This window comes from Macadamia integrifolia, unplaced genomic scaffold (genome assembly GCF_013358625.1).
Source record: "Macadamia integrifolia cultivar HAES 741 unplaced genomic scaffold, SCU_Mint_v3 scaffold624, whole genome shotgun sequence".
In the NCBI taxonomy this organism is placed as follows: domain Eukaryota; kingdom Viridiplantae; phylum Streptophyta; class Magnoliopsida; order Proteales; family Proteaceae; genus Macadamia; species Macadamia integrifolia.
The window spans coordinates 267,546-284,170 of NW_024870500.1; the positions used below are offsets into that span (position 1 = coordinate 267,546).

The 16,625-nt window shown below is 39.2% G+C and overlaps 2 protein-coding genes and 1 pseudogene across 6 annotated transcripts in view; 2 read left to right on the top strand and 1 right to left on the bottom strand.

The window, feature by feature from the left end:
• Positions 1-4,717: 4,717 nt before the first annotated feature.
• LOC122069489 lies at positions 4,718-10,338 on the bottom strand (annotated as a pseudogene).
• A 2,208-nt stretch (positions 10,339-12,546) lies between these two features.
• LOC122069493 (EKC/KEOPS complex subunit TP53RK-like) overlaps positions 12,547-16,625 on the top strand; it is a 6,274-nt gene continuing 2,195 nt past the window's right edge. For 2 of the 5 annotated variants that reach the window (XM_042633516.1, XM_042633519.1), the window contains exon 1: positions 12,757-12,880. Coding sequence is in view for 2 of the 5 variants with exons in the window: in XM_042633515.1 (XP_042489449.1) it covers positions 12,689-12,880 (192 nt within the window). In the remaining 3 variants the exon portion in view is untranslated. Of the gene's footprint in view, positions 12,570-12,673; positions 12,881-14,995; positions 15,132-16,625 lie in introns of those variants that run through there. The other 3 variants (XM_042633518.1, XM_042633515.1, XM_042633517.1) reach the window with 3 other exon arrangements.
• On the top strand, positions 12,813-14,934 carry LOC122069492 (pentatricopeptide repeat-containing protein At3g22670, mitochondrial-like). The gene is made up of 2 exons (XM_042633514.1): positions 12,813-12,880; positions 13,066-14,934. The coding sequence occupies exon 2, from the start codon at positions 13,258-13,260 to the stop codon at positions 14,932-14,934; it is 1,677 nt and encodes a 558-aa protein (XP_042489448.1). The 5' UTR covers positions 12,813-12,880; positions 13,066-13,257.

Sequence of the window (16,625 nt, forward strand, 5' to 3'; positions counted from 1 at the left end):
TGCATTCTCCAAGACCTGGATGATCGCCCTTGTTGCCTCCTTATAATGGCCAACATAATCCTAGTGCCGGATCGATGCTAATAGGTCATGATAAAGATTATTAGCCTCTTGACTCTCTTCGCAACTTCTTTTCTTTTTTGTTAAGTTTTATTTTTCTTTTTCTACAATGTGAGAGGCTTTATGTCAATCTAAAGAGAACATATTCGCTATGTTTGTCATCATCATCATTGTCGTAATAAACCATGATTCAAAAAAACATGTTCGCTGAATTTATCACCACATCCTTCGAATAATGAGCCACGATAGAAAGAGATGTAGGAATACATCATGATTCAATTTTTTTTTTTTTTTTAAAGATATCAGTTCTGTTTCATGTTGACGTATTCTATGTCCTTACAAACCTCCATTTGGTACTCAACCCCAAACACACACCCCACCCCCACCCCCCACCCCCCACCCCACCCCACCCCCACCCCACCCCCCCAAAATATATAAAAAAAAAAAAAAAAAAACTCCATTGTTTATCTTGGTGACATGAACTAAAATTCATGAGAAGTAGTATTTATCATTTTTTGTATGGCCAACTACTATTTACTTTCTTACAAGTAAAACAAAGTCGAAATATAAACTTCAGAGGATATTAAATACATAGGACAACTTTATGTTAAGAAAACCAATAGAACTTCTGGTTTTTAGAAAATAGAATACATACATTGTATCACTAAATTAGCTCAAAAGATTAAATATTGAAAAATTAAAGATTCTGTCTCTCTCTCACTGGAGATGGTGAAGCAATCAAACGTCAACTCTTTAATTTTGTCCTCCGTCAACCAGAAAATCTCAATCCAAATTATTATTAATTTTCTTTTGGTTAAAAAATCCAAATTATTTAGTACCAACATTTATGCTTCCCCAACAACCAAAATTATTTATAGATAACCAAAATTTACGCTTTCCAAAGATTAAAAAAAATAGACTCTCCCGTATCAGGCCGGCCTCCTTCCAGGCAAGGCAATAATACAAATTTTCATCTTTCTATGAAGAAATTCAACATGGGTTTCTTCTTCAGAAGAGCTTCCATAAAATATAGGCAAATAGATATTTATTAGCACAAGAGTATCTTCTATGTTAATTTATATGTAGTTGGTATTAGTAGAATCTTAGTGTTTCTGTGACTTCATTGGTAGCTTCACGCTTATGATCCATATGTATCATATAATTATAGGCTAGAAGGTTTCCTGTGGTCTACTAGAAGGATCCCAGTTCATATATATTATGCCACGTGGATAAACGATGTGGCTATTTCCATCATTAGATATTTGAGAAATGATGTGGATGAAGATGAACTGATTGTCAGGTCAGATTGAAATTCAACTACAAACCTTTACATGCATTGGTGTTCTTTTGTTGGATTTTCAACCTTCAATTTCTTCTAATAAATGAAGTAATATCCCATTAGAATTTTCAATACTTTGTTTTGTCTTTAGGGATTATTATATCTAGGTTGAAAATTTTCCTGCACCTACTAACAAGGAACTCTACACCCTAAATTCAATGATGTTACAAGGTTACAACAAATTTTTTTTTTTTTTGATAAGACAAGGTTACAACACTCGGGTGAAAAGAAGTCTAAGGGTCTGTTTGATAACGTTTCTGCCGTTTCTGTTTCAAGAAACGGCAAAAATGGAAAATGCCATTTCTGGAAACAAAAACGGAAAATAAGGTGTTTGATTGGGCAATCTGTTATGTTTAACAAAATCAGGCGAGGCCCGATGTATCCAGGTGTTCCTTCCTCTCCAACAGCTGCAACGGCAGGACACAGGGATAAAAATTCATGGATCCGCCATGAGAGTATCTTTGAGGTCCAACGAAGATGTAGCAGTAGCTGGCTTCAGAGATGTCAAATCTCTCTTTTGAACAAAGCCCATCTCCGAAATCCGCAATGTGGAGAAGGATGTGAAGAAAGAGATTAAAGAGAAGAAAGAAGAGCTTCGGCAACTCGTCGGCAATAGATACCGCGATCTCATCAACTCTGCCAACTCCATTGTCCAAATGAAATGCTCCTACGAGTCTAAATCTGCCAATATTACAATCATCAATAAAGGGAACCACTCCCAAATTGACACCTGATCCTTTGAGGCTTCGGATTTTACAGGATCGCTTGTCGTGTGAAGTACCTCATCATATGCTGGAGAACATCTGGGGTTGCCTTGGTGAGTCAATGTTTTTGGAGGCTACAAATAGGAATCTCAGGGCTAGAGAGGTTCACGAACTATTGGTGAACCGCCGTGCCGACAAGACGACTGAGGTCAGGACCATGGCCGTTGGCACCCGAGGCCACTGCAATGCCGCCCAGTACAAATGGCCAGGCTCGGTCTAACCCTCCCCCTCCGCCTCCAAAACCCAGCCAAGAAGAAGAGGTCGTTGGTGTCTTGCCTCAATCCATTGACGACAAAGGGTTTGCGGGATTTCACGATTTTTGTGCACCAAAGTTGTTCCCAGAAACAGCGAAACAAGTATGACTTGTTTCGTCATTTCCGTTTCTAGGAATAGAAATCACTATAAATTTTGATTTCTATTTATGAAAACAGGAGAAACGAAACGAGTTTGTCAAATGCTTTTTGTTTAGTTTTTTTCGTTTCTTAACACATAAATGGCAGAAACGCATTTCTTGAAAGGTTATCAAACGGCCCCTAACTTTATGACTTCCCTTATAAGGGGCGCTCGAAAAATCCAAAAAAAAAAAAAAGGTGAATATTGTACAACTAAGGCACCGTTTGACAACGTTTTGTTTCTGTCGTTTTTGTGTTTTCTGGTTCACAGAAACGGAGAAACAACCTAAAAAGCGTTAGATAAAGTTGTTCAATTTCACCCGTTTCTAGAAACATAAATCAAGATTTATACCTATTTATAATTCTAGAAATGACTTTGACGAAACAAGTCGGACTTGTTTCATCATTTCTAGAAACGAATTTGAGAGAAAAAAGGTTGTTGTGCCTGATAAATCTCTCAACTATTTAAACCTAAAACAGGAAATCGAACCCTCTCTCCCTTTTGGGCATCCGATGATACTATTGGGTTTTTTAGTGGCATTATGTCTGTAAAAAACGTTTCGAGAAATAGACTTATCGAACAAAAAAAATCCGTTTTTGTTTCTGGAAATGTGAAAAGCCGTTTTTGCTATTTCTAGACACAGAAACAGTAGAAATGTTATCAAATGGTGCCTAAGAAACTACCCTTAGGGAGGGGAAGTAACGGGAGCCACGAGTTGAGTAGATAATTCAAGAGTAGACCATAAATCTATTACGAGGATTCTCTGTACAAGATTCCTGGAGATTGAGCTTCCACCCTCTCCCTAAACTTAAATGAGATTGAATCCCTGATTTGGTGAAAAGTTCTAAATCGCCTAGCCCAATTCTTAAGGTTCAATATGTTCCATTTAATTATGATAGATGATAGTACATGCAATCTTACCAATAGAGTCTAAACAAGATTTTCCTTTATAATTTGCCTTATTCATCTCCTCTCAATCGAGCTTAGATCCACTGCACAAATGATTGTCTGGTCATACATGTGAGTATCCAACACTTATCTCACTTCCTGCCATTACAAGGATGAAAATGGATATATTTGTAAGCAAAAAGGATAGGTGTTGGATCCTCACATGTACAACCAGGTGATTGTATGTGCAACGGATCCAAATTCCTCTCAAACTTATTGTCCTTTTTTTTTGGGCTAAGGATCAGTAAAGAATGTTACTTAAAAAAAAAATGAATGCAATACAACAAAGATCCAAGGAACATAAATTTAAATTGCAGTCCACCTTCGGCATGGCCATCAACAGACTAATAAACTAAATTAGCTTAAGAAAGAACGAAATAAACACTCAAATGAATCTATATTTCATGCGGTCCTAAGCATCCCAAGCAATGTGAGGCGCATACCAAATCATTGAAATTTTCCTTCCAGTAGCATGTTTATCTAGAACATCCTCTATCATGTTGGCTTCACGGTGAGTATGAGTTATTCTCCAAGAGATTCGATCTAAATACCTTTACAAGAAAGCCATTGTTGATGGAAACACCATGGCATTTTACCCTTTCTGATACACCAAATTATTGGCTATGAGTTTTCTTCCACCCAAATCTATTCCAGATTCAAACTCATCACAATCTTTATTCCTTCAAAAAATGCAGAAAACTCTGCCTAGAAATTGAAGGCCACCCCTCCATAAACCGGAAAGCTTCTTAGAGGGAGTCCTAAATGACTTCCTTTGTTTTTCTGCTCTCGGGGCTTATATGTTTTTATTATTATTATTTTGCTGGCAAGTGATATTTGTATTCAACTTGGTCCAAAATATATTCCAAAACAAGTTGTGCATGTTCAACTGTTCTAAACTTGTGCATGTTCAACGGTTCTAAATTCAAAATTTTCATCTCCCAACATGGAAATCAACCTCCCTATAACTGGATGTCAAAGATCAAAACAAAAAGAAGACACAAAGTAATATCACTGTAATTAACAGTAGCGACAGAGGGAGAGTATGTTGTACCTCTACCAGGAGGCTCATATGTTATATCAAACTTCTAAATTTTTGAGAGATAACGATATGGATAGCTTAGTAGGATCACCAATATACCATGTAACTCATTGCCTTTCCTAGTCATTCCTTGTATCTAACTTACCATATAACATTTACCCAAAGAAAAAAAAACCATGTAACAATACATTGTTGATCTCTTTTTATTGAAATGAATACAATACATTGGCAGGAGCCCTATTCAGCCCTTACACATTGAAACCAAAGATTACATTATTAAACAAATTAAGAAACATATACACTTTTTTTTTTGGACAGAAAATAAAATTCATTAACTAAAATCAGCAAGACAGAACCTCCTAGCTGGGAAGGACATATTTACAAGGAAAGGGGCGGGGATTAATCCACCAATTTTTTGAAAGCCACAAATTTAAAGCCCCTCCAGCAAGGAAATGAGCTTCCCTATTCATAACCTAGGGATGAAACCGAATTTAACTGTGAAAAAGTCCAAAGAAAGAGCCAAAATGTCATCAACTATAGCTAAGGTAGGCCAATCCAAAGATGAAACAATGTTGTTTAGGGCAAAAATAAGCAGTTGGCAATCTGAGAAGATGAGGAGATGTAGGAGCCCAAGACTACGAGCCAAAAGAAGAGCATCACGCACACTCTCTGCCTCTATAACTGAAGCTAAAAATCCCCAGTTGGCCTTACACTTAGCTCCAATGAAAGACTTTCCTTTATAAAAAATGATCGCCCCTCTTCCTCCTTTCTTTGTCTTTGAGTTCCAAGCCCCATCGGTAAAAGCAACAACAGAATCCATTGGCAGGTTTGAGAGCTGTAAATCTGAAAATACAAATTGAGAGAATGAAACATTAGTTGGTTGACTAGATAGAGTTAACCGATTCATACCCAACCTGCTATCCTCCACAGTATGATTGAAAGTTGATATAGTAGAGACTAAATTTGGCTATTCAAAGATAAATACAAACTTGTTTCTTGATTTCCATATTTCCCAAAGGAGAGACGACCATTGGATATGACAGTCTTGTTGGTCTGGAACCTCTTTAAATATGATAAAAAGACAATCAAAACAATCATTAAACTCAGCTCCTTGGAAAGTGGAGGTATCAAGTCTGAAAGGGGAAGCTTTCCACATAGAAGCTGCAAAGGGGCAATGAAAAAGAGCATGAACTATTGATTCATCATCTACAAGACAAATAGGACAAAGAGGGAGATGAGAGATAGATCTACTATGCATCAATTTATTAACAGCAATGGCATTAGAACAACACCTCCACAAAAATATTTTAATTTTTGGTAAAATTTTCAAATTCCACAATTGTTTCCAAAAACCATAATTTGAAGATGAGGCATTAAGGACAGAAACATTTGTACTAGCATTCTTCAAGTGAAAAGCAGCATAATAAGCTAATTTAACAGTGAACTTACCATTCTTTGTGTACCCCCAAAACCAATTATTCGGAGAAGGGTAAATATGAAGAGGTATCTGCAAGATAGCTTGAGCATCACTAGCTGAAAAGGAAGCCTGAATGAGTGGGATATTCCATTGTCTTGATGGATTTATGATAAGATCCTCCACGAGATGAATGTGAAAGGAGAGGTAATTTCCCGCCAGTTTTCCTCTCGGTAATGAAGGGACCCAAGCATCATAAAAAATAGAGGTGGATTTACCATCTTCCACACTTCTATGCAATCGATTCAATAGCAAAGACCTTCCTTTCATGAGGCTTATCCAAGCCTAGGAGCAGGAACGACGATTGGGGGCATCCAAAAAAGAGGAGTTCAGAAAATACTTTCCTTTGAACACTTTTACCCACAACGCTTCCTCATTTGATAGTAAACGCCAACACTGGCAGGCAAGAAGGGCTAAATTAAAGCTTTGAAAACCCCTGAAGCCAAGCCCACCTAAAGATTTGCTCCTACAAAGTTTGTTCCAACTTACCCAAAATACACCCTTACCGAACTTGTCTTTCCACCAGAAATGTCTTAATAATTTGTTCAATTTATTACAAATAGACTGGGGAAGCAAGAATAGGGACATGGGTTAAAGGGGAACGCTAGTAGCTATAGACTTTAGGAGGACTTCCTTTCCTGTCGCAAACAAGAGACTCTCTTTCCACTCTGCTAATTTAGATTGAACTCTCTCAATGACGTTATTAAAAAGGAATTTTTTGGATCTACCAAACTCTGTGGGTAATCCTAAATATTTACCATGAATGGGCACCACATTGAACCCTAAGATGGAGGAGACTTCACCAGCAAGCTTAGAAGGCACATTCGGGCTAAAGAGAACACTAGATTTACTAGTGTTAAGTTCTTGTCCTGAAACTAGGCAAAAATTCTTGAGAAAATTGATAATGGTCCTGCCTTCCTCAACTCCCGCTTTAGAGAATACTAAGCAATCATCAGCAAAGAGGAGGTGGGAGACAGTAGGGCCAAATCTACTAGTTTTAATCCCAGAAATTTGATTGGAGAACTCAGCTTGGAGAAGAGAATTAGACAAGGTTTCCTAACATAGGATAAATAGATATGGGCTTAGAGGGCAACCCTGCCTGAGACCTCACTTGGGGGAGACACTACCAATGATGGACCCATTGACTTTGATGTGATAACTCACAGTGGTAACACATTGCATAACCCAATTCACCCAAGTAGCACCGAAACCTAATCTAAGAAGGGTTTGCTCCAAGAAAGGCCATTCAACCTTGTCATAGGCCTTACATAGGTGAAGTTTGAGTGTCATAGAGCTTGTTTTACCCTTGGATGTACGCATTTGATGTAATATCTCGTGAGCAACATACACATTGTCTAAGATGGTTCTTGATGGGATAAAGGCACTTTGGGAGGGGCTAATTAGGGAGTCAAGAAGGGGTTTAAGCCTATTAACTAAACACTTAGCTATAACTTTATAAAATACAGTACACAAGCTAATAGGCCTATACTGACTAATAAGCTCAGGACACTTCTGCTTAGGAATAAGGATGATGGCAGTACGATTAAAATCCTTAAGCATAAACCCATTACTGAAAAATCTCTTAACAACAAAGATGACATCAGGCCAAACAATATGCCAATACGATTGAAATAATCTCGTTGGCATCCCATCAAGCCCAGGAGCTTTATAAGCTCCAATTTGAAATAGAGCAGTTTTTATCTCCTCGTTAGTAAAAGATTTGCATAGCAAATCATTCTGGGAATGGGATACACGGGCAGTCACACATTAGAGGAATTCCTCAATTCCAGAAGGATTTGAGGAGTACAGGTTATGAAAAAAATCAATAATGTGGGAGGACAATTCAGGTCCCTCAAAAATCCATTCCTCCGCACTATCTTTGAGCTTGTCTATACGATTAACCTATCTTCTCCTAGTAGTAATGGTGTGAAAAAAGGAGGTTTTTCGGGGTCCAGCTTTCAATCATTGTAGTCGTGATCATTGGGTCCAAAAGACCTAGTGTCTACGACATTGGGCTTCAAGGGATGCAAAGTTGGAACAATCAGGGTTGCTTTGGATGGCTTCAAGGTCTTCCATAGCTTTAGCAATTTCCATCCTAGCATTTCCAAAGGTACCTTTACTCCATAGCCGAAGCTTAGACCCACATTGCTTTATTTTTTTACTCAAAGTAAATAAAGCAGAACCCTGCTAGTGGCCATTCCAGCCATCGGCAATGATTGAGGGGAAGTCAGGATGCCCTTCCCACTTAGCCTCAAAACTAAAACTATGGGCTTTGCGCCGATGTTTAGGGTCAAGATGGACTGCAAAAGGGCAGTGGTCCAACCCAATCATAGCAAACCCATGGACAAATATTGATCCATGATTGCAAAGGAGGCTACTATTGGCAAAAGCCTTGTCTAGGCTAGCCATGTTTAGGTCTTTGCCTTTCCTTTTATTACACCAAGAAAAGGGAGGGGGGGGGGGTAAACTTTAATTCAACAAGACCACAGTCATCAATAGCAATACTAAAATTTAAGATTTGTGAAATTGGTTTTACCTGACAGCCCGATTTTTCCTCTTGGCTCAAGATCTCATTATAATCTTCCATGCAAAGCCAGGGTTCAGTGACTGTCCGACTGAGCTGTGTAAGATCTCTCCAAAGGCAGCCCTACGATCTATTCTTGGTTCACCGTACACAAGAGATAATCTGAAACGAAGATTCAAAGAGAGAAATTAAAGAGAGATCTAAAATCCTATTAGAAGCATAAAGGAAGGAGATATCTATAACAGAAGACCAAAAGATAGCAAGGCCACCAGAGAGACCTTGTGGCTCGATTCCAAAAAAATGGTCCATATTAATTTTCCTTTTTAATTTTTCCAAATATGCATTTGGTTGTTTGGTTTCCATTAGAAAAACCAAACACGAAAGAGTTGAGGTCACTAAGCTGCAAAGATATTGAATTGTCAGGGTTCGACCGCTCCCATGACAGTTCCAAGCCAAGAAACTCATGGCGACCTGGGTGGCTTTGAGGTAGCCACCCAAACCTTTTTCAAGTCAGAATTAACTCCCTTAATGATGGTTGCTTGATAATGAGATGATGCTGTCGAGTTTTTGTCTTGTGGCGTTGCTTAGGAGAGTGCCATGTCAAAAACTTAGGAGAGTCTGGGACAGGAAGACCCCTGTCAGAGGAGATGCATAGTTTTTTGAGACCTTGAATGATGGGGCTTGGTGGGCTTTGGGCTCTTCTTTTGCTCCTTGGTGGGCTTAAATTGAGTTTATCATTGGCATGGATCTCTTCAATCACCACTGAGGAAGGAGGTGTTGATGTATAGTCTTGAGAGGTGGCTGTGAACAGAACTATCTTAGAGACCGATGTTAAAGCAGAGGACTCCATATGAGTTGAAGTGTGTGAACCACCTTGAATAGGATGTGAACGTGGAACCATTGAAGGGCCAGGTCCAAGCAAGGTATATTCTCTAGTTGTTCTAGATCATCTTCTATTGACTGGCTCAGGTATACACTTTTTTTAATGGCTGGTTGTTCCTATTAGCAACATAGTTAAATAAAAATAAAAATAATTAAGTTAAAAACTACAATAAATCACTGGATATGAACCCAAATCCCCTCACGAGGTATATTTTGATGAACCACGAAGAAAAGATAATACCCAGGAGGTGCCAGGATAGTTGAAATTGGAGTTGTCGCGGCAAAGGCATACGCTGAATTCGAATTCTTCACAAGGGTCACATGCCCCATATTCAGCGTCAACAACCTCTGGTTATGGGAGAAAGAGTGTGTATTGAAAGATGGAGCCACCATGGTCACCATTACCGCCGTCGTATTCACCTTAGTACCACTCAACACCGAGAACCGTACTGGCAATCGTTGCCCACTTGCCCATATGTAAGCTTAGCATATGACGCCGTAGCGGTGATCGTAGGCGGTAAACTCGAAAATGCGGAATCCAGATACGCCGGAGAGAATGCTTCTAAGCTTAATTCCGTCGGAAAAAAACGCCGGTGAAGTTGTAGTACTGATGGGGATTGCTTCCTTCCACTAAAACTCGACCATCACGGAGTAAGATTGCGGTGGAATGGTACATACGTGGAATGGAAGACGGGTTTAGCACTTGGAAGCGAGACACGCTCGGGTTCCCTTCCGGCCCCGTTGATGATTAAGACTTGGCCGTTAGGGAGTAAGGTCATGTTTCCCATCACTAAAGCAAGGGCATTTTTCCATGGTCCATGTCGGATTCGGGTCAGTAATTCGGATCCTCCCACATGTGGAAAAGCCTAACAACACGGTCACCATCGTTATCTCCAACTGTTTGGATGAGAGCTCCATTGACGGAGACGGCACCGGAAGAGCACCAGGTATCGGTTAGGATCATAAGGGGCCGTATAGAATTGGTATGTATATTATACTCTACGGAGTGAGCAGTGCAGTCATGTTTGAGGGCCTCGTCATTGTTGTCATTTCGGCATTTGCCGTCGGGCAAGGAGATAGTGGAAGGGCCGAAATCGGTGCGGTCGACGATGACGACACGATCGTTGTTGAGTAGCTGCATGTGCATGGCTGATATGCCAATACTTCGCTGAAGGAGGTTCCATTGACCTTATGGAGCTACTGATGTAAGGGAGTTGAGAATGAGAATGAAAGAGAAACAAAGAATATTGGAAGATAGAGCCATCAAGGGTAGCTGAGGGTGTTGGTCAGCTGGTCTAAGTTGAGCGTGTATGATTGGGTTGGCCCTCTTTAAAATGAAAAATAAGGTTAGGGTTGGTTCTTTCTCTAATGTTACAAGCTGTGCAGTTTAGAGAATGGACCACTCTGATCCAGACAGATGGGATCCTGTGGATTCCTTGTGTGTGGATCAAGACCATGCCAGAACTTGATTTGTACTCTTTTGTTACCAACCCAACAAGTTTGTACTCTACTCACCACCCCGGATCAGGTCCTCGTAGTATGAGAATCAGTGTTTGATCCACACACTTGAACTCCACTAAAAATAAAAACCAATTAAAATAGGAGAGAAATTAAGTGGAATCCATGTGTAAATCAAATACCCTAGGAGTCTTGTACAAGAACCTAAACCAGACCCCAAAAAGGGTCCATGTTACATGTTGTGCTTTCATTGGTTCCTTGAAGGTCAAAACTGGGATGAGTTGAGTGCTCATTTAAGAGAATTTTATTTCCTTTATTCCTGAAAGGAGAGGGTTAAAAAAAGACTTGAAACTTAAAATTACCTTTGAGGTAGCATGAAAACTGGTGGTAGTGACCCATCTATGTTCAAATCTCAAATGTATTCTCTCTTTTAATCTTGCCAGCTATTGACCAATCATCTCACTTCTAATCTTTACTTCCCAATACACACTATCACCATTTCAACTTTTCTCCAAAGGTTGCAGATGTTCCATCGTGATATTCAAATAGGATTAGATTCCGTAAAATGTGGACTTTATCTAGTAGTAGGTTTAGATTTGGTGGCCATTAATCTGATCTTGCATTTGCGTTTAAACCCACCATGAGAGCACAAACCATAACCTCCCCTTTTAGAAGATCAGAGCGAGAAAATCAAGTAGAAGGAGCTTCCACCGAGAGTTTCTCAGTCGTTTGCAAACAACCTTCTGTTCTACAGAGCTTGGATGAAAGCCCAAACCAGACCCTCTCCTTCGTTTAGCAGCGAGGGGTGTGAGAGACGGAGAGAGCCGTTTGAGAGACAGAGAGGGGTGAGAGAGAGAGAGTATCGTGAGTTTTAGGTTTCTTGAGAGGCCTAATCCAAATCACTCATGTGTCTAATTTGAACCTTCAAATGGACCGGTTTAGTTTACTTCAAATCAGGTTTTGGTGAAGAATCAATTAAGAACTCATCTGGACCGTTCACTAAAAGTTGGACACATATCGAGTTTTGCACAAAGAATAACATGAATTGCACGAGTTGGGAGTTGTAAAGGATTTTTATCCTACGCAAAGCCAATGGGAAAATGGGAGGAAGTGCCTCAAGATTTGTATATAGAGGGCTCACTTAGTTAAAGAGGAAAAAGAATGTCAAGAAGGACAGAGAGTGTACTACTACTAGTGCTCTTTGGGTCTTTCTCTCTCTCTCTCTCTCTCATCCCCCAATGAAGGGCAAAGATGTCATTCAATAAAGGGAGGAAAGAGATAGACACAGGAAGGCGCTAGTGAAAGCTACACTCTCTACCAAAAGTTTGACTAAAGTTTTCATTCACCTTTGGTGATAAAAACACCCACATATCGAGGATCATAATTATGCCTCTATATGTTGAAAATCTTAGATGTTATTGTGCCCTTCTAAACTTCTTAGGAGAATTATTGTGCCTCTACGTGATAGCCATTGGAAAATAATTATCTGTTGAAGGAAAACTAGATCCCTTCTAAACTTATTGGGAGAAAAGTCTCACATCGATAACCTTTTGTCCTCTCATATACCTTAGAATCCTTCCACCCAATACATCGAGCTTTTGAATTAGACATTTATATAATATCAGAGCGGGTTTTCTCTTATCCTTGTGTAATGTTTCCAAACTTGCCACAGTTCATTTGTGCATGTGTAGGTAATTCTGTTCTACCTACACGTAAGTTGGAGTGTAAGGAAGAATTGTCACACATTGGAGTAGAATAATTTCCGAAAAAAAAAAATAATAATAATACATTACCTGCAACCAGATTGAGCATGAAAAAACAAAAAAAGTTGGTAGAATTATTACAATTCTGTCCCCCTTATGCTTTGTGTTCTTCTAGGTATTTATTTTGGTACCGTAACGTGGTAAGGGGTTTTGGCTACTCCAAGCTCGGGAACGATCACTACCGGCGGTTCTCTTACCGGTTGCGTTGCGCCGCTCCCACCCAAAACAACCAACTGGAGGTAACCCTATTTCTCAGTTTCTTTTCCTGCGACTTGCAACTCAAACTCGTTCTGCAAGTGACCGACTTAGATTGGATGTTTCATTTTTGTTCATTCCATCAGTTTCAGTGTAATTATTTGCTGATTGCAGACGTACCCTGATGGGATTTTTTTTTTCTGTTATTTCGCTGTTTCCTGCCTTTTAGGAACACTAACTACCTGTTTCACTCAAATGGGTTCCTGTTGAATCCTTGAAGAATTCAGAAAAGAAGCTATTTTTGCGCTTAAACGAACTGCTTACTGGCCTACCCTAATGGGTATTTCGTGAATGTTTCTTCTGTCTTTGAGTAATTTGTTTTTGGTTTCTTTCATTTTTGGCGATACTTCTGAAACTCGGAATGTTTGAGGTATTTAAACGTTTTGGATTTTCAAGAACCTTGAACATGTTTCATGGTGTCACTCACCGTGTTAATGGAGTGCGTTACAGCTTATTCCAGAGTTTCTGTGGCATGAATGAGTCAGCCGAGCTTCCCGATTGGTTTAAATCATTGCAGGATGACAAATCTTCTTCCCTAGATCAAGAAGATGATTTTGTGCTTCCAAAAATTATTAATTGGGTCAGTAATCAGAAGATTGATGACCGAAATATCAATATTAAATGTGTGTCAATTGAAACTATTGATAACGATGTCGATAAGATTAGTAGAATTCTAAAGGGTAGGTTCGGCTCACCCGATGCTGTTGTCCAAGCTTTGGGTGGTTGCAATGTTAAGGTCTCCAAGGACTTGGTCGAAAAACTATTGGAAAGGTTTAGCAATGACTGGATCTCTGCTTTTGGTTTCTTTAAGTGGGCCCAAATGCAAACGGGTTGTAGTTATTCTGCTGATATTTTCAACTTGATGGTCGACATTCTCGGAAAATCAAAGCAGTTTGATCTCGTGTGGGAATTGGTTGAGGAGATGGTTAACTTTGGTGGATTAATCTCCTTGGGAACAATTACTAAGATTATGAGAAGGCTTGCTAGAGCCGGTAGATGGAAAGATGCAATAGAGACTTTTCGTGGAATTGAACAATTTGGCATGAGAAAGGACAATTATACTATGAACTTGCTCTTGGAGGCATTGTGCAAGGAACGGAGTGTTGAGCATGCACAAGCTGCGTTTTTGGAGTTTAAGAATGAGATACCTCCTGATTCTCGTACGTTTAATATCTTGATAAACGGATGGAACAGAGCCAGGCAGATGGACAAGGCCTGGTGGACTATGGAAGAGATGAAAAGACATGGGTTTCAGCCATGTGTGGTTTCTTATACCAGTTTGATCGAAGCTTACTGCTGCGAGAAGGATTTCCGTAAGGTTTATGCTATTCTTGATGAGATGCAGGCGAAGGGATGCTCTCCTAATGTCATAACTTATACTATTATTATGCATTCTCTTGGGAAAGCAAAGGAAACACATGAAGCTGTGGAAATTTATGATAGAATGAAGAGGAATGGTTGTGTTCCGGATACTTCTTTCTACAACTCTTTGATTTACATCCTAAGCAAAGCAGGTAGATTTCAGGATGCTCGTGGCATATATGAGGAGATATCTAAGAGTGGAAATACTCCAAATGTAACGACATATAACACCTTGATCTCAGCTGCTTGCGAGCATTCACAAGAAGAAATGGCTCTAAAGCTGCTTCAAGAAATGGAAAAGAACCTCTGTAAACCTGATCTTAAAACTTATGCCCCATTATTGAAGATGTGTTGTAGAAAGAAGTGGATGAAGGTCCTTTTCTCTTTACTGAATGATATGTTTAAAAAGGACGTCAGCATTGAACTTGGAACCTATACTCTTTTGGTTCGTGGCCTTTGTAAAAGTGGAAAACTGGATCATGCTTGTTCCTTTTTTGAGGAAATAGTTTCCAAAGGACTGGTTCCTAGGGACTGCACATACAGTATGCTGGTGGAGGAACTTGGGAGAAAAAACATGGAAAAAGCAAAGGAAAGGATTCAACAATTGATGGCACAAGCAAGAAGTATGGAACAAGCAGTGAGTTCTTGTAGGACATATTCAGAAGGGATAGACTGATTACTCTTCTTAACAAATCATCCTGCTATTTTCCTCTTGATTTTCATCTATTTGGCAGTGTCCACGATATGCATCAAGATATTGTGATCAGAGACCTGTCTGATGTATATGTGAAAACATATTTGCATGAATATGTGAGGCCTCCTAAAAATCACTTGTGTGATAAATGAATGAATGTGATCATCTTCCGATGCAAGGTGAGCATGTGAAATATTTGATTGTAATATTGGGATTAAATTTCATTCTTCTTCCATTCAAAGAAATGGACCTGCCATTTCTTGTTCTGGCGCATTTTCATCTCATTCAAGTTCTTTCACCTTTGCCCTTTTCTTTGTTATTCTTTTCACCCCTTCCCTCAACTCTTGAAATATGAGTCAGTTGTACACTACTGTTATGCTGTTAAACTTTGTTTGCACTTTACAAGCTTTTTATCACTGAGTTTTGTAGTTTCCATGGCTTCCATCTAGATTCTAATAGATAGCCATTTGTTTTTTTAACTTAAAACATTCCATAGGGTTGGGAGTGTAAGAAATTTGGAAGGTGCATTTATACGTGTATGATTCATTTGTCCAAACTACTACCGTTTAACATTAAACGGCATCCATTTGGGTGTGCAATATGTGCCAGGTCCACCAAGTCCATTCCCAATTCTTTTGGTTCTAAATTTTGTGGAGTCAAGCTTTACCCATTACTGGGGCATCCATTTTCCTTTAACCACATGCAGTGTATAGTTTGTGTAATTACGTTTGGACTTTATTGCCACATTTCTGGTTCATTTTTGCGCTCCTGTTGTAAATTGTTTCTTTATCATGCCAATAAAGGATGCTTCTAATTATTATATGCAAACTTTCTTGCTCAAGAAATAAAAAACAAAAAACCATTCTGATTGATATTTCCACGTACAGGACCTATTGGTGGATCCATGTTAGGCAAGGGCCTCCTATCTGAAGAATTAGAGCTTAGAGATATCTACCTGTTAGAAACATATCTACACTTGACACCTAGACTAGAACGGATTGTGTTTGACCCACACTCATCTGGGAGAATTCTAATAAGCTACAACAGAAGTGGCAAGTTGCTGTAGTTTTTCTCTTTGGGCAGGGATAAACGTGAGAAAGTTTCTTTATAACACTTGAAGAAAGGAATAACCTAGTATGGAGAAGTATAATGATGACGAATTAAACCTTGTATTCATTTGTTCCTGATATTGACTCTTTAAGATTCTTTTTATATGATAATCCCTGAATCTAGGGTCACCATGAGTGCTTACTGTAAAGGCAGAGAGAGGGGAGGTTGAAATAAGCTCTCCTGGCGCCTATTTCACATTCCTCCCCTCTATATGTAAGTCTACTCAGCAAACCTTATCCCAACCACTGGGTGTTGGTTACACTATTCAAACTTTAAACTCTCTATTGATGGATCAAAACTACCAAACCTCATCCTAACCTAACCTTTATACTAATCAAAATTTGAATTATAGATTGATAGTGGTATTAGTTGGGTTTAATCCTATGACCTCCTGCTCTTAGATACTCTGGGTGTGGCTACGAGTTGTGTTTCATGTTTGTCGAGATTAGTAGTCTTTATTCTTTCCCATCCTGTTTGTACGGGTATTTTGGGGTGTGTTTACTTTATCAAAAGTAAGGTTGTAAGGGTCCTTTAGTCCTGTTTTATACTCTTTTTTTTTTTTT